The 18,999-nt window shown below is 35.3% G+C and overlaps 1 protein-coding gene across 5 annotated transcripts in view; it reads right to left on the bottom strand.

Annotated features, from left to right (window-relative positions):
• Positions 1-18,999, bottom strand: part of TAX1BP1 (Tax1 binding protein 1) — a 55,998-nt gene that overhangs the window by 24,372 nt on the left and 12,627 nt on the right. For all 5 annotated transcript variants that reach the window (XM_065665952.1, XM_065665946.1, XM_065665950.1 and 2 more), the window contains exons 3-7: positions 16,624-16,726; positions 12,676-12,863; positions 10,873-11,031; positions 283-431; positions 30-120 (exon numbers count right to left, since the gene is read on the bottom strand). In XM_065665952.1, coding sequence (XP_065522024.1) covers positions 30-120; positions 283-431; positions 10,873-11,031; positions 12,676-12,863; positions 16,624-16,726 — 690 coding nt within the window. The remainder of the gene's footprint in view (positions 1-29; positions 121-282; positions 432-10,872; positions 11,032-12,675; positions 12,864-16,623; positions 16,727-18,999) is intronic.

The following is an 18,999-nucleotide window of genomic DNA, read 5'->3' as shown; positions in this document are numbered from 1 at the left end:
GTTTTTACAGGTACAAGGAATAAAGTTACCTTATAAAGTTCTTTTTCATCCTTTTCCGTCTTTAACACACATTCAAGTTGCTCCTTCTCAAGCATCACTTTCTTCAGTTTGTGCTTCATACTAAGACATTGACAAATTAACAGTACAGAACTATTAATACAGAAAATCAATGCATACAGTAAAAAACTGTTAGTTTAAAAAAAAAAAAAAAAACAAACACCACCACACCTATGGAAAAAAAACAGCAAAATGAGGAAGGTAAGTAACAAAATGACTGAATACCTGTCTAACTCAGTTTCTTTTGCAATGGCTTTTTGAGTAACAGTCATGATATCTTCCTCAAGCTGGAGAACTTTCGAAGCAGCCTCATCGTGCTTCTTCTTCATATCATCAATTTCAGTTTTAAGAGCTTCAGATGCTTGACTATTATTCTTTAAAAAAAATTACAAATAAAATGTCATTTAAAAGTGTGTATCTTCAAAACTACAACACTACTTGAATTAGTGCTAAAATAAGGTTCTTAGATTTCTTCTCTTCCTTAAAACACACAAGCCCACTTCAAGTATATATAAATAAATAGATATATAAAAAAATATTAAACTTGCTATGCACAGTTAATATATTAATAAGGAGTCAATAAATGAATGCTTGTTTTGGCACGAGCATTCAGTTACACAGAGACTACCAAAGACTTCAGAGTACAGGACAAACAAAGCTGTATTTCGTATCTTTTGCCCATCTCTCCTGCAAACTAACCATCCACTGCTTAGCTTAGAAAACAAAGTTCTATTTCTCCGTTTATTCTCTTTCACTTGAAAAGAAGGAGAGCTTGCATTTGACCAGACAGTTACACCACTCAAACAAGCCAAAATAAAGACAACTGCAGGCAAAAGCGGGAGGGGAAAAAAAGAAAAAAAATGGAAGAACCTCTGATTTAGAGCTAGTTACTACTCTACATTCTCCTAGCTAAAACATGTGGAAGGTATCACAAATCTCATGGAAGCTCATGAAACAATTGAAGGATTTATTTCTTGGATATTGTAAGCTGAGACAGAGAATGATGACAATACCCAAACCAGATTCCTATGTCAGAAAACTGACAGATGCAAAATGGGAAGCCACTGTTAAGTATCACATTATCTAATTACAGGAATGTCCAAGATGTTCTAAGGCAGGGGACAGCTAAGTATCACCTCCACCAAAGCAAAATGGCCGTTTAAAGTCAGTTCATCTTATATAACTCAGAAAAACATTATTTTCAATACAATACTATTTTCTTGAGCAAATGAATTAGTAACGCTAATGTAGAACACACATATTGAAATATTTTTCTACCATTTCTGATATCAAAACAAAATAAAGCTCAGCTTAGTATCAACCACGACAGTGGTATGAACCAAACTGTAAACAAGGTCAAGACAAACCGACGAACATGCCTGGCTACAGCATGACTTACAGTGTTTGTACAGATCCTAAGGTACAAGTTGCCTTTCTGCTCTACATTTGGAAGATTAAAGCACCAGTTCATCTATTCATTGTTAAACAAAACTTAATGTCCTGAAACAACAAGACTGTACTGTTCCATCAAGAGAAACACATCAGCCAGAGTTTACAAAGAACCCCTACTGGCCAGATGCCGACCTAACTAACAATGTTTTAAGTACAATAAAATATAATGAGGACTGGTTTTACTCATTAATTGTCAAAATACACTGTTCACAAGTGTAATTAAGTCCTACTTTTACAAGCAACTAAACAGAAGTTTGGGCATTATGATATTTTTGGGGAGGTAGGGGGTGTCAAATTGTGAGTGGGGGCAAATATAACTGACGACTCAATCACTTCTTAAACAGTACACCAGCACATAAAGTAATTTTTATTTTTGTTATATATGCTATTAGGAAAAAAAAAACTAACACATTAGATCGAAACTCTGAATTATTTTATTATATGCCTTAATATAATAAAGAATTTCAAGTGATCACAAATGTATCATCTTTTTTGAAGACAGCACTGGAGATGACAATACACAATTTTCATAAGGTCTTTATTTTTTAACAAACAAATACACATACTTGGTGTAACGAAGCCAGGATATTTTAATTAAAGTTAGTATTGCAGTAAAACTTGCTACATAATCAGCAGCAACACCACACATTATAACTGCTTGTCCTTCCCTAGTGCAGTGGAGACTAATGACTTGCCCCTGTTTTGAAAGCCTAGCACAGTAAAAAGTCTATTTCAATGCATATCTGTGTTTTCTCTAAACACCACTTTGGCATAACTGTAACTGTTGTAACCCAAGTGCCTTCAAAAGAATTTGATACATTACATATACAAACTGTACAAACAGTTCAAACAGGCTGCCAAATGTAACATATATTAAAAGGAATTAATAGCCTGAAAAAAATTCACTCCACAAACAGCATTACAATTGATGCTGCTTTGCTAGTTATTCTAAGGGGACATGGTATTAAAATGTAAAAGTTCCATACTTAACAGATTCTCACCTAGTAAACTTGTTTAGATACAACCAAAGCCTACAGTTTTGAAAGTAAAAAAAAAAAGCATTAATTTTTAGAGACGACTTGTTATTTTACAGAATTTTTAGCAATTCAACTTAGATGCTGCAATTCTAATCCCATATGCTCTGGTTACAGTGGTTTCAGTGCCTGTAAAATTTAAAATGAGTGCTCTTAGGCTATTTTACAGGTAAAAGTTGACTGTTTTAGAAGGAGCCTAAAAGGGAAAAATATAATTAACAGAGCAACTACGTGTACCACCTCTACTACAAAACAGATCATTACTTTCTGTAATTATTATTTACTTTATTTATCCGGTATATCTCCAAATATTATACCTTTTCCTCCACTTTCTTAACTGAAAGTAAAACACAGCAAGAGCATGAATCATTTTAATGAACTGGTTTTAAAACACTCAACAATTTTAAAGGTTATTTTTACTCTGGATAGTATTTTTAATCTAGTTACAAATACAGTTCTCCCCGTCCCTCCTCCCTAGAGCTGCAGAAACCTTATGGTTGGAAGGAGATGCAAACTGCACTACAAGAGTCAGAATAAGTAGTCAGAAACTCCTTAGGTCAGTTTCACTACTGCAGAACAAAGCTACCAAACCAGAAACTCCTATAACTAACAGGAGACTCACTAGTGAAATGAAACAAAGAAAATCTGATGTAGTTGTCCAGTGAATTTATGTTCCCCATAATCATAATTCCACTCTGAAATTTTTTATGTACCTTCAGATAAGGAATGAGAAGACAGATGGGGGCACGAAAATCTTTAGTGCTATTCTAAAATGGCAGAAGATTCAATATTTACTATTTTTAAAATAATTTTATTGTAATCCCATAAAACACTGTCCTCCCCCTGCAAAGAACTGCTATTACACATAACATGATTTGGTTGTTAGTACATTATGAACAGCTGCTGAAAGAACAGTTTTTACATCAAAAAGTTCTAAATTATAGATCAGTTGCTTTAGGCTTGTGTAACTAATCATAAATACACCAAATGAAACCTCTTATAACTATTATAAGCTCTATCTAAAGGATATGTGAAGATCATGCGTGTGTTCTTCCTTGACACATGTTTAAAATCTATTTATTAAACTTCTACTGCAAATTTACTACTAATTTCCATTTGAGAATGGAACAACCATAAAGTTCCTAGATTATCATTTTTATAACATTAAACTATGGTACAAATCTTTGTGCTCAACAATGAAGAATAACACACTTTCCCTACTTATTTCTTACTTCTAATGGATTTTTGCAACACCAGTAAAACATTTCATAGTAGAGTTCAGCTAAAGGAAGCAAAGCGGCATAGACATCCCTTCCTGTGAATCAACAGATAGATTTTCTCAAGCATACTTAAGGCAGAGAGCGATCCAACAGACAGAATAAAATACTTGAAAAATACAACCCAAGACTATTTCTAGTTGTGACATCTTGCAGGATGTCAACTGGCACCATGGGGTTTTATGCTTCAACTTCCCTTTTCAAAACATGTAAAACTCCCTACCTACTTTTTTAAAACCATTTCACACCTAAAGCATCCACCTTTGATTAATAGCTAATAACTACAATCTTCAGTTTACTTTTACAGAATGCATGCATAGTAATGAAGAAGAATGAGAGGTTAAGAAGGAGCTCTGCAACACCAATGTCAGAGGTAATTCACCAAATAAAAGGTTTTTTATGAAATCTTAAAATAAAACAAAAAAAAAAAAATACAGCAGCACCTTTCAGCTGGACTGATTTATCTGGATGTAATTCACTGTCAGAGAAACCATTATGCTTCATACCCTGCAGAAAATGTAGGGGATCTAGATGGATTATCCGCATCATTTATCATTTCTAAACAGCCTGTTTATCCCATTGACATCATAGCAGCTCCAACAGAATCGTGTAAAACACCTGGCTGACATCATACTCTCCTCAGAGGTCCTTTAAACATGATGAACACAACATAGTACAATTGCAGCCGCTGCAAAATCTGAGTGTGCTCATGACATAAGGCCTGAATGTTCTGTAAGGAAAACTGATGCTGCAATTTTTATTTTCTAAAATAAAATTGTACGCATTCAGTAAAACAGTAAACTCATTCCAAATAAGCTCAAATATATTAAGCTTTTATCTTTGTGATTATGCCTGACATGAGACAGACTGCTCTAAAAACACCAAAGATACTCTATTCCAAAACCCTAAGATATTTCAGTGGTAGTAATATTGTGTTAATCTCTCCAGCTAACATTGTTAAACAGATCAAAGCTCTACAAAATTAAGGCCTATCTCAGTAAAAGCTCATCGAAGTAACATCACTCAGTTACTGCCCTGAAGACCACTGGCACGCAAGTTTTTGCAGGAGGCAGCTGAAGTATTTATACACGCTGATTTTGCAGCATGCATGTACATTCCACAAGGTTAATTTCTTAAAATGTCTTCTAATTCCACTATGTGCTATTGCTTTTGCAAAGAGTCATTCTCATGAAGGCATAATTTGAAGTGCAGAACATCTCAAATGAATTTGCTTAATCACCCAGTGAAATTTCAATTAGGCAGTTTAAGAAATACTCATACATAGAACAGTCTCTAAAACAATAAAACAGGGGTTTCTCTTCATAGGATGCTTATAGCACCTTTGGGTGCTGTAATTGCTGGTGCCAACTTGAACAATTCCAAGTATTTAACTTGTATCTTTAATCATTATTTACATAGAGTCTGGTGGAGAGAAGGGTTGCTTTTTTGTTTGGGGTATAGATTTTTGGTTGATGTTTGAAGTATTGTTTTTGGGGTAGCTTGTTTTTTCTTAAAACAATGCCTCTCTCTAACCATCCGATTTTCACACATGTGGCACACAGAGTATCAATATAGCTTGATTTAAAGAGCCTCTGAAAAAGTACCTGATTCATGCATGAAGTCTGAGCTGGGCTCTTACTTGTACACATCACACTTCACTACAGCACTCCATCACTATCTAAGCAGAGAAACTCTCCTTATAAGATGGCATCAAAAGCCAATTTAAATTAATCCCTGATATTTAAATAAAACTTTTCAATGAATACAGCTATTCTGCAGGTAGAATCTGCCAGCAGCATGTGGATCTTGATGGCTGCCCTATTAAAACTCTCTGCCATATAGATGAATCAGCCCACTTTTGAAAGTTAAATTCACCATTTAACTTTTTTAAAAGCAAGAAAGAACAAGTTTATCTAGTCAGTAAATTCATTTCTGCCTCAATTTCTGCAATGTCATAACAGAAGCACTATTCAAACGTTCACAGAATCAAAGAATGAGCAGTTAACCTGCAAATCTGCTGCTTCTGACTCAAACATTTATAGAAACTACTGCCACAAGGGCAGTAACATTAGCACTGTAACATTAAAGAAACCAGTTCAGAAGTGCTCTCAACCCACTAGAGGGAGACAAATGACTGCAAAAGTATCATTGGCAAGCCCTGCTCTCTACAGAAACCTACAAAACCTGTGTTTACAAAACTGAAGGGTTGCAGAGTGTTGAAGGAGACACTGATGAAAGACTGACACAATAACTATGGCACATTTCCCTTGTTCAGCACAGTAATACTGTATCTTAAAGCAGCAGGCAAGTGCACTGCTGCCAGAGAGCTTATACACAGTTTAAGAACATGCAAAACTGGGAACACAAGAGCAAAAAGCATGAGTTCTTTTTATTTCATAGAATCACAGAATCATTTGAGTTGGAAAAGACCTTTAAGATCAAGTCCAACCATTAACTTATCACGGCCAAGTGCACACTAAACCACATCCCTAAGGTATATATTTTTAGATTCAAGATGCGATTAGAAGTATTTGTATTATTATTTTCTAGATAAAAACAGGCTAAGGTTTTGTTAGTCAATGTTCTGTTTGTTTGGTGGGGTTTTTTTTAATAAAATATATTCAGATAAAAGCAGCTTACTAATGTGATTCAACATACTTGAGAATGTACCATCGAACAAGTTACCTCAATAGGAAACCAAACGAAAAGTTGAAATGTCAAAAACAACTTGGAACAATTCTGGTGACCGTGTACAATATGTCACCTTCTTAAGTAAAATCATCATAGGAAGTAATTACATCATTACTTTAACAGTTATATTAGTAGAGTTGCAAGCTGTATGTACATGACTCAAAGCACACTATCAGGGAACATCATTCTAGTTAAATTAACTCTGAAACACTAAACAGAAGGTTGTAAGAAAAAGATGTGACATTTCTGAAACAGCTCCAATAATTTCATATTTACTCTGAATTCCTACACAGAGTAGTGGCACATTAAGTTAAACCCTCACACCACGTAAGGGCTAATTCAGTGTTACCTGGGGAGGAAAAAAAAAGTCTAGGAATGGTTTAGCAAGCATGAAAATATTCCTGCAGAGGAATATTGCAACTGTTTTCCTGCAACTGAAACTACAGACCTTTTCAGAAGACTAAAAAGAATGTGCATGTTGGGGAGCTGGAGAACGAGAAAGATTTACTTATCCCTTCCCTAACCTGGTCTTCTCAGAACTACTTTCTGCATTAAGCAGCCACTAGCTACAAGAAAAGATAAGCTAAAAGAAATAGACTGAATTTGTCCCAGGTTCTACAGCATCTTATGCTTTGCCAAGGTGAAGTGATTAACACAAGTTAATGGTAATAATCACAGTGCACACTATCAACAGTGGAGCTGGAGAGCACATTCCATCTGAGCGCAAACACTGACCAGCAGAGAGCTGTGTGTCTTGCATGTACTCTTTTCTGTGATGGTGATGACAACCTGATAAAACTATGTCTGCAGAACCATTTATGTGTTGAACACAAAATTACAGTTTGTGAGGTTTTTTTTATAGACTGCTGTATTTTTAAGAGAAAAAAGCTAAAAGTACATCAATCGTTTCCTAATATTTTTCCCAAAGAGCCTCTGAAGGACCACTTACAAAACATCCCAACTAGACAAAAAAGCAGACAAAGACAATAGTTCTGCTGCCCGGAATTCTATGAGACTAACTAGGTAGGGAAGAGATATCAAGTAATCAAGAGTGGGAGGGAAAGACTAATTGGGATATAGCTGTGACACTTTCAAAAACTATCCTGTCTATATTAAGACATCAATGTTGCTACAGATATTTCTCAGTGATCCAAACTGCTCCTGATCAATTTATGAAAGCAAAGGACTGATAAAAATCAATACAAAGATGAACATAGCCTAAAAGCATAGGAAAAAACATCAATAAAAAGGGGATTTTAAGAGGACTATGTTTTTAACAAAACATTTTCGTATCATAAACGCAATATTAGCCTACCTTCTAAATGTTACACTACACAATAAGATAACCAAAGTACTATGACCTCTAACCATACCATCCTGTTCAGTTCTACGATAAAAATACAAGTTAGCATAATAATGTATTTGATCTAAAGACATGAGCTCAGGTACCCATATTATTTGCTCAAAAGAAACTGTAAGATTTTTAGAAAAGGGGCAGATTGATAAGCATTCTGTATGAAGAGGTTCATAACTCCAGGGCCCCCTTACCACAATACAAATGGTAATAACCAAATAGTAGTTGCCAGTACATTAGCAGCCTACGCACCTCTGTACTCCATGAGAATCAAATGCATGTGTCTAATACAGACATATCCACTTCCTTTGCTCACACAATTGCTGCTTTTTAAATACAGTATTTTGTACTACTGTAGTTTTAGAGAGCTCTTTTCTGTGCACTTCATGATGGAAGTACTTGCAAAAAGTAAAAAAGTAAGTATGTTGTTAAGAAATCGTACATAGGTTAAATGTAGCTTAGCATTATCTTTCACAAAGACTGCTATCACTTACAGCTTCCTCAAACTACAAAGGTAATGATATATAGTGTTTACAGTAACTGTATTTTCTGATATGGGCTATTTTGTTTTATTGCTTTTTCTTTAGCCTAATATGCTCTGAAGTACATTGAAAGATTTTTTTTTTAATATAACTCCAAATAGTTAAGCCTTTGCCGAAGTAAAACATTTTTTTAAATACACATTTTTAATTTATCAACTCCACTTTTTATCAATTTCTCTATCAAAAGTTTAATGATCAAAGAGCAGAAATAAAAGCCCATAGAAATATTTAGTTAAAATAACCATTCTGGAACTTAAAGGCAACAAAATCCAACAAGCCGAACCAAATCAACCTAGCTCATAGAAGTAAGCTGTTAAATAGAATAAATATATATATATATTGATTACATAGCATTTCAAAGTTATCCCTTATAGTCTAATATATATTAAAAAAAAAAAATCCAGAGTTAATGCATTGTTTAGGCTTATTGCCAATAATTATTCACATCACATGGAACCGACTACATTAGCTGGGGGATTGCAGGGACTAGTTTTGGAGAGTTTGTTCTGCTGGTTGGTTGTGGGGTGAGGGGGAGGGGTTTTCTGAGGGTTTCTGTTTCTTTTTTAAATAAACACAAGGAAAATAAAACCTAGTTACTGTAATCCAACTGTGCACTGCATAACTGCTGCTCAGGAATCTTTAAATCAATCCATTAACACACTGTATGCGTTCCCAAGAAAGATAAATCATATAATCCCTGACCCCCCACTGTATTTCATGTATTGGGGTAGGGAGGCAAGAAGACAGAAGGGATCTTTAAGACTGTAAAGCTTAGAGAAAGCGACATATAAAGTATTGTTTACTGAACTTTCTAATTAAAAAGTTAACTTACTGCACCTGATTTAGTAGATGCTTATTTAATTTTCAAGAGTAACACTCAACTTCCGTTCTGCTTATGCATATAAAAAAATTAGATTTTTCAATTCAGAAGACTTGTTTCTTTTTTTAAACAAGAACAGAGAATATAATACAAAATATTTAAACTTTTGACTGTCTTGTTTTACAAGACAAAAAAATAATTGCATTAGCGAGAAAACTTCCATAGTATTCTAGGCATGTGTAGGTCTGCATCAGCCTCAGATCAGGTACATACATACAGCTCCACCAAGTATAATTGAGAAGTTTTTCACACTGCATCATTGCTTCAACAAAATACAAGGCCAAAACAAACAAAAAACCCCCAAACATTCCTGAAAATGAATTTTAATTGCTAAGGTCTAGTATCTTAAAGGCGAAACTATTTTTGATTATTTAAATCCACGGTAAAACGTGAGAAAGTATCAAGACATTTTTGTTCCTTTACAGTCTAAATGTATCCATCAAATTAAAACATTTTTTTAGTAAGAACCTCTAGTGACAATGAAAGATATCTGTAGCTCAGATTTATTCACCAAGCTTATGATTCTGTAAATCCATGAAAAGGATGTTTTTAAGTATACAATTTTTGTCTCATTGATTTAAGCTAGTTCTCCCATGTACTTGACATTAAAATCATTCTTTTATAGAAAAATCTTTTCTAAACAAGACCTTATCCTTTCTTTTTTCCTTACCCAACTTTCTAGTTCATTTCACTATGACTGTTCAAAAGTAAACTACAAAGTTTCAACAGTTTCAAATTCCCTCAACAAATTCCTATTAAAGGTGTATCACGCAGAACTGTTGACATATACATACTAGTACTCAGAAATAGCCTATTAACTGCTGTCCACAGCTAAATTATATAGGCTTCATTACTTCAAATTTGTCCATGTCACCACCTCCCTCCCACATGTTTTTAATCTTCTCCTAAAAGTTGTTTTTTTAAAAAGCAGCAGTTTAAAAATAGATTTGGTCCAACTTTTTTTGTGTCTTTTTTATTCTATTTGATTTTCCTCCTTACCATATGCAAAGTTGCAAATTAGGTTTGCTTCGGTTTAGACTAGATTTAAATTTTTGCTATCAACACTGTAAACAGATTTTTAGGTTTGTTCTTCTTTTCCCTTTGAAAACCTTCAGAACTTGCAAAGCCTTTCAGAGACGTGACTAGTTACTTTTCACTCTTGGTATACTCTGGCAGTAGCATTCTTTGTTAAGCCTTGATCTTTGATTTTAATACCAGAGTTTTTTACCATTTTCAATACCCTTAATGGGAAGTTTTTGAAAAGCCTTCCTCCATTTTAAGTTAACGTAAGCGAACTTTAATCAATGAATTCCACTATGAATTCCACAGCTAAATGTCAAACATCTGGTAACAGTTGTCATCGATTATCTTACCAAGCCTGGTACCAAAAGCCTTAATATTTTAACCATTTTACGACATAAAAGGAATAGTGGCAGGAGGTTAATAGGAACTGACCTATTCTAGCGTAAATGTCTATCTAACTACTGAGGGGTTTTGATAGCCGATTTTCACACAGTTTAACTGGTTCTTGAAAAAGGAGGATTAAAGACATTATGAGTCAGCTTTAATCAGTTAAACAACTAACCTTTTGCTCTGTTTGCAGTTGGTCATATCTCTGCTTTTCATGGTTAAGTTCTTTTTCCAGTCTTTCAACTTGATCTCTGAGTTGTGCTGTTTCCTTTTCCAGAACAGAAGTTACCTTTAATAGCTCTTCTTTTTCTTTTATTATTTTTTCAATTTTAAACTGTAAAAACAAAAACATTGGGGTTTAGTAATTTTTCTCCCCATCATTCCTATGCATTAAGTGGCAACAAATTACTCCAGTGTTTAAGTAGAAGCACAAAATGTGTGTCCTCTGGCTCAGCTATTTTACTGTTCTCCTGTTATTCCCAAATTCTTGAAGCTTCATTCCTTTAACTGAACAGTACTACATTACCATTATATAGCACACTTTGCTGTGTTTTAATTTATACTCAGGTTTTAGCTCCTTAAGTGAAGTGCCTTTACCATTCCCAAGTGACAGCAACTATGGAAGAGCTAATTATAATTATGACAGCTTGGTGAAAAAATGGTTGCCGAGTGTAAAGACAAACACACCCTCTCAAGTGATGTTTGGGGAATCTCACAAAAAATAAAACATGAAGAGAAGCATAGCCAAAAGTAAAGACCGGCACATAAACTGCCACCTAATACTGAAAGGGGGCTTATAAGAAAGACGGGTAGAGACCTTTTAGCAGGACTTGTTGCTACAGGATATCAGGTAATGCTTTTAAACTAGAAGAGGGGACATTTAGACCAGATATAAGAAAGTAATTTTTTACAATGCCGGTGGTGAAACACTGGCATAGGTTGCCCAGAGAGGAGGCACAGGCCCCACCCCTGGAAACATACAACGTCACACTGTGCGGGGCTCTGGTCAACCTAATCTAGTTGAAAATGTCCCTGCTCAGTACAGGGAGGTTGGACCTGATGATCTTTGAAGGTCCCTTCTGACCCAAACCACTCTGCAATTCTATCAACCAAGACAATCAAAAACACTTGAAAAATTCTTTTTCATTCATTTTAGTACTATGAGTACATATCTGAAAAGCAAAAATATCCCAGATGTACCCCTGCACTAAGTCTCTTATCCCTAAATTTTGAAAACTGTAAATAAAATGCATGTATATGCCTAGATGCAACTGAAAAACAGATAAAAAGTCTGAGAGCAAGGCAAGGAAACTACTAAGCAATTTTCCAATAAGCAACTGACACAATCAAGTTAGTTTGGTGGTAGGCTTTTTTGTTTGTTTAGGTTTAATTAGTTTTCAGCCCACAGCATATCAAATGGAAACATCTTGTCTCTGGATATAAGCATACAAGCCTAACCACATCCATCTAGCAAAGAACATGACAAACAGAACACTGCTTTAAATAAAACAAGAGCTATTCTAACATACTTAGGCACATGCAATTATTCAGCTTTGCTTCCAAGGCTCTTGTGCACGAATAGAAGTATATTGGTTCTGTAAAGTATGTCCTTAAAACAGGCACTGCCTCACAGGGGTATCTTCACTCCTCCAGTGAGCTGGAGAGCACAGATGTGAGAGACGGGCAACTACCCTCTTACAGTTTCCCAGTCTTTGCTTAGTGCTATACCATACTTGTAATCAGTTTTAAATCTTTACTCATTTAACCTGCAAATGTTCTGAACTCCAATCAAATACTGGAGAGCAAGGCAAAAATATGTACATTACACATACATAACGTAGATTTTTTCATCTTGGTTTGCTCTTCAATACCTGTGAATGTATGTGTATGTGTGTGTGTGTGTGTGTGTGTGTGTGTGTGTGTATGTATGTCTATATTACAAAAAGAAGAAAATATTTTAAGAATTGTTGAATCAAACCTCAAGAAGTCCAGCTTTTGTGGTCACCACTAACATATCAGAGTTTCCTTCATCCTCCATAGTTAGCAATTCTTCAACAGGGGAAGAGGTACGGAACTGGAAAGGTGTGCTTGCTCCACGGATTTCTCCTTTATGAGTCACGTAACAAAACTGGTAAAATTCTCCATCGTCATTTGGTAGATAATATCCTATCAAAATAAATTCATATTTGAAGAAGCATTCTACACAACATACAACTCCCTATCAGGAAACAGATCATCACATCATATCTGCACTATGAATTTCATGCTCATTACCTCAGTAAGGCACAGATAAAACTATCAAAACAGGAGAAAAGTAATCTTATTTAGTAACTTTCATCCCCCAACAACTGCTCCTGTTTTTTAAGACAAACACCATAGCAGTGTCAGATAATAGGTGCTCTATGTACACATCACTTCACATACATTAGGTAATAACTGCTGTTTATATATTTATGAAACAGAATCATTAGCAATCAGATGCCCCGAAGCTGGATCAGGATAACATTACTGTTAACTGTTGCACAATTACAGAACAAAGAGTAAGCAATATTTTGGCCTTGGAATATCATCAATGGCAACAAAGACAGAAAAGATGAAATGACAAGACAACTGCAACTTTACCAGGTTCCATTTTTTGTGGAGTAGCTACAACTTACTTTTGCTGGTTTTAAATGCCAAAGCACATGCTCTGAACGGATGAGACAAGTGCCAAGTACAGAGGATAGTATGGAGAGTTCAACTAAAAACTTATTTGTTAATAACTGAAAAAGAAAAAAATCTTCAAGACTATGCAAGGTAAAAAATAAATCATTTTTCTTGCAGCTAAGTAATACTGCATGATGCCAGCAAATTATTGCAGAAAATTTTCTACATGACTATTCAGCTGAACTGTTGCCCACTAAAGCTTCGTCATTAAGCTTCTTACATCAGCTGGATTCATGTGGCAATATTTGTGGAAGTTAAACAATTGTTTCCAGAACTAATGAAATTTTTACCTTTATTAATAAAATCAAGAAACTACACCTTACCCCATTTAATGGTAAGAAAACCAACTGGCTTTATTCAGAACACTTAATTATCAGATATGCTAGCCAGACTGAGTCTGACACTAGCATAATAAATCCTCACCCAATGTTCGATCCAGCAGGTGATGTCACTCGCTTCTGTTCTTATTTTACTACAATTCAATCTGCTCCCTTTCTAACTTCATCATTAATTTCTATTCACCAACTTCTATTTCAGATTCCTGGAAGACTTCCCAGTACTCTTAGCTATGTTTTCTACAAATGGTAAAAGATTACGGATGCTATACAGACAGCACTTGTATCAAGCACTTCATGTTTCCATAAGTCTTATACCTTATTAACTGTAGTTTAATAAGGAATAGCATCTTAATTTCAAAACTTTAGGATTCTGCTTTTGGACCTGACTACGCTTTCCTGAATAACACTGCAGTTTAGTTTACCTAATTCAAGGCATAAATAAAGTGATGCTATACAGAAACGAGCTCAGAACAATCTACTTTGCAGCTCCAGCAAGTTTTAATACTAGTTCAGACAATCTGATTTTAAAACGACTTAAAGGGTTTTTTCTTGTATCAAACATATACTACAGAGAACAGATTCCTTATTGTTTTCCTCCAGCTTACCTACTTATCATAAAAAAATAAATATTTAAAGCATGCTGCACAACATTTACTATTTATCTCAGCTAATTAAGCTCCTGTAAGCTCTACTGAGCTAATTTCGGCAGCACTAAAATGCCTTGCCAAACACAACTGGGAGCCTGTCTGAATGGAGATTAAATATGGCAGCTCTATAAAAATGAAGGACTGTCAGCATGGAATGTAACAGATGGGACAGTTACCTGCTCTCTTCATGCGTGGCAAAACTTTTAAACACAAAGTTCTGGTAACAGCATGTACAGTTCTAGGTTTCTAGGTCACTTTTTAGTTCCAGTCTAACCTAATTTCATGCATTTGGTGAATCTTGGTAACTGTAAAAGAAACTAATATCCTCCTTCTAGTTCCTACAGAGCACACATACTTTTCACAGATTTCAAGGCTGTAAAATGGGCAGATCACATGGATATCATAGAACAGTTTGGGTTAGAAGGGACCTTAAAGATCATCCAGTTCCAACCCCCTGCCATGAACAGGGACACCTGCCACTAGACCAGGTTGCTCAAAAGCCCATCCAACCTGGCTTTGAACACTGCAAGGGATGAGGCAGCCACAGCTTCGCTGGGCAACCTGTGCCAGTGCCTCACCATCCTCACAGTAAAGAATTTCTTTCCAGTATCTAATATAAACCTCCCCTCTTTCAGCTTGAAGCCATTACCTTTGCCCTATCCCTACATGCCCTTGTAAAAAGTCCCTCTCCAACTGCCTTGTAAGCCTCCTTTCCCCCCGCCCCGAAAAGCTGCTGTAAGATCTCCTTGGAGACTTCTCCAGGATATGATCATCATTGAAAGTTACAGAAAAAAAACTTGGCATAAGAGAAAGAACAGAGCACCCATCAAAGCTACCACTATTTGCAGCTAGTATATGCAGCTTTAACAAGACAACAAGCTAACAGTACTCATTTCAGGCCTACTATTTTTTCTATATATCTTAAGCAATAAACACACATATATACACACAAAGAATAAAGCCAACACCAGGAAGTAAAAAAGATAGTAAGATCGTACATAAAATTCTGCTAGTAAGCAGAAAAGCATTAAGCAAGTTTAATGGAGGTGCTCTTTTTTACGTTCTACTCCAAATGCGTACAGATTTCTGAAGCTCATAATGTTCTCTCTGTGGCAGGAAGTTCTGCATGTTGGTTGTGTTATGCAAGTATCATCTCTATCTCAGTTCTGAAACTGTCACTGGTAGCTTACACTGATGGTTCCTGTTTTTTTAAATACAAACACTAGCTAACACACTCATGCCACAGGTAACTGAACTTAGAGATATTTGTCATTTCCCATTATTTTCCTTTCCCAGGCTTTAAAACCTGGCAGAATTTCTGAAGTACACCTAGTCCAGTTTCCCATTCAAGAGACTGTTGTCAGCACCAGTCTGAGACTACAGTGGCTGTGTCTAAGAAACTGTGTGGAATTCCCATTCTTCCAAACCAGATATCTGTTCAAGTGCTCCACTACTCCACCTTAGTAAAAAAGTTCCTCCTAATGTCAGACAAAAACCTCCCAGGCCACAATCCATGGCCACTGCCTCTTTTTATATTTATCGAGAAGAGTGTGGCAACTCCACACCTTTATATACAGAACCTATTTCTTAATTCTTCTCTTCCTTATGCTTTGTTCATTTATTTTTTTGAGATTGTGAAAGGAAAGGAGGGGTTCTGATCTCCAACACAGCATGGAAAACGTAGTTATACTATAGATTTGTATGGCAGTGTAACATTTTCATTTGTTCTTTATTCTTTTCTTAAAAACTTGAGTCATTTTCATCAATTCCTCACTGTCAAAAGGTCCTCTGCAACTCTGCCTAATGTCAGCTTTCACCAAACCATCATCTACATTATTTATTGATGACTATCACTTTATATTAAGAAGGATTTTAAAGTCCAAAGACTAAAGACAACATACACACAGTGTGATAAGAGATGCCAAGATTAAAAAGCCCTGCTGATTGTCAAAATCACCTTCTGTATTATAATAATTTCCAGCAACACTTCTCTAGCAGTCATGAATATTGTTAATTACTATGTAAAGAAAACCATACCAAGTCACATACTTTCCCTTAAAACTTCTTTGGCATCTGAAATAAGACTGAATATCACACAGTGAAGTGTGAAAATTCTCTTCCAATTTATGTTTCTAGAAGTCTAGAACTCTCAACCCTCAGCATTATAATGAAGAGGTAAATATTTTAAAAGCTGGTTAGGCTGGAAAATACAGGTAGATACTGCTTTATATTCACCTTGAAAAGTCAGCACACAGTTAACAGTTGATCCTTCCACATAATTTTCTGGCATAGGTGACCAAAGAAATGTGTAATAATCTCTTGCAGTATTCCAACCAACCTAAAGTAAAACAAACAAACAAACAAACAAACAAACAAACAAAAACATAAAAAAGGAAAGAGAAAACATTCAGCTGATGAATTTGTTATACACAGTTAAGATACCATAGTCTAATATGCATATTTCTGTTTCAACATGCAATAAAAAGATACTTAATGTTTACAAATCAGGAATATTTTAACAAGCATGTCAAAGATTTAGCATGAATTTTATTAAGCTTGTTACCTAAGTCAATAAATGGGTCTAAGGCAATAAAATGGTCTATATAAATTAAAACAGCAGACAGTTTTCACCATACATTTAACTACTATTTGGTACGTTTTTTCTTTCCAAAAAGATACACATTACTACATCAAAAAGATTAATTCTGAAGTTTACAGTGAGATTTTCTTAGTGTAAGTTCTGCCAAGGGTGATTATTTTGTATGCACACTCTAACAGGTCCATCAGAAAACACAGAGCAAGAAAGAAGAAACACAGCTTTCTCTTCTACTGAAAACGCCAATTTTGAGAAGGCTAAACTAGCAGGTTTTGGACAACTTCTGCAATACTGAACACCTGCATTTCACTGGAATGCTAACTCTTACTTACATATACACTGTGTCTGCAAGAGAAAAAAAACTGCGTGAAAACCTGAGCTAAGTTGGTGCAGTCCTCCCACTAATTTCAGTAAACATACGCTTTCAGACTTTTCATAAGAGTGCAGTTCTGTACAATAAGAAAAGCTATCCTCTGAAGAAACGTATTCCAACAAGCTTGAAATACATCCAAACCTGAAACCCAAAGCAACTACTGTAAAGCAATAAAAAACTCCAGTGGCATTTTGCTCAGAGTTAAAAACAAAAAAAATATTAACATCCTTATTCCTCAGACAAAGCGCACATAAAACTTACATGATGCAACTTCCTTAAACCAACAGAAAAAAAAATAAAAAATAACCCATAAGAAGAAGTAGAAATAAAGTCATTGCTAACCTGGTATTCATCACATTCTTCTTCTTCCCCATTTACCTACATTTAATTCTCCCGAACTCCACTGATGTCAACCAACAGATTAATAACCCAGAAACCAAGTCCTACTTTCACCTTCTCAACCCATATTTTTAAGCCAAAAACATTATTACACATCATGTCTCCTATAAAAATGTCATATCCAGATTGCTACTATGTACAAAGTGTTACTCAAACACCACCCCCTTTATTTAATTCTCCCTCCATAAATGGAAAGTTTTAATAGGCCATTACAGAGTAATCCATTCATGATATTCCTATTTCCTACTTTTGAGCAAAAAGACTTATTTCAATTAGGACATGAATTACTTCTTAGTCATATAAACCAACTCTGCAGTGGAAACGATGAAGTCTGGTAAAGGCCAAGATGTCTAACACCAGGTACTATGCAATTTGGCTGGGCAAGTAGCGACAGTCAACTGTCCTCAATATTCATACCAGACAGGTTTACCTTCTACTAACAAATATGCATACAGTCATCATGAAAGTTCCTTCTTCTTTGTTGCCCCACACATACAAGCCCTTTCTTACTGAAATGCCACACAGGGCAATTAGCTTCCCCATACATGCATTTCACTCACAGTATGATTCCACAAAATCACTAGAATTAGCTAACTAGAAAAACAAATGGGGGTGGGGTGGAGAAAGAATACAATTTGTGTGCCTGTCTGTATGCCAATAATGAGTTATCAAATATATTACTGAGGAAAAATAATAAACATTTTCTTCTGCTGTATCTCCTTTAACGCTCATCTGGTCCATCCATGTACATTCCATACAAAGGAATGTAAGCTTTTCTAAGAAGAAAGTTCTGCCTTACAACTGCAGAGTGCTTACAATCCAAAAATTATTTCAAACTTCTTTTATAATTTCTTGAGTTTCGTCTATGAGATGAACATGGAAACCTTTTTCTGTTTTGTTCCATTTCTTTCTTTTTGTAATGCCTCAGTAAAGTCGACTCAACCTTAAGAGAGAGTGCTTTAAAGAAACACCACTGTAAGGAAAGCTCACTTGGCATTTTCTTCCTTGGCCTCAGAAAGCCATTATGCAACTAGAAGAACAGCAGTGTTCATTCTGCTGCATTAATAGGTTTCACCTATCTACACAGCACATATACACTGGCAGATCAAAGAAGCAAACCCAGGAAATACTGTTTTAGCTGAACCAACTGAGGTATAACCAATGAGCCTTTATTGCAAGCATCTAATACGACCCAATTAAAAAAAAAGAACAAAAAAAAAAAAAGCCACGCCACACCACAACC

The sequence above is a fragment of the Lathamus discolor genome, chromosome 2, assembly GCF_037157495.1.
Source record: "Lathamus discolor isolate bLatDis1 chromosome 2, bLatDis1.hap1, whole genome shotgun sequence".
NCBI lineage: Eukaryota > Metazoa > Chordata > Aves > Psittaciformes > Psittacidae > Lathamus > Lathamus discolor.
This window is presented reverse-complemented; position numbering and strand designations above follow the sequence as displayed.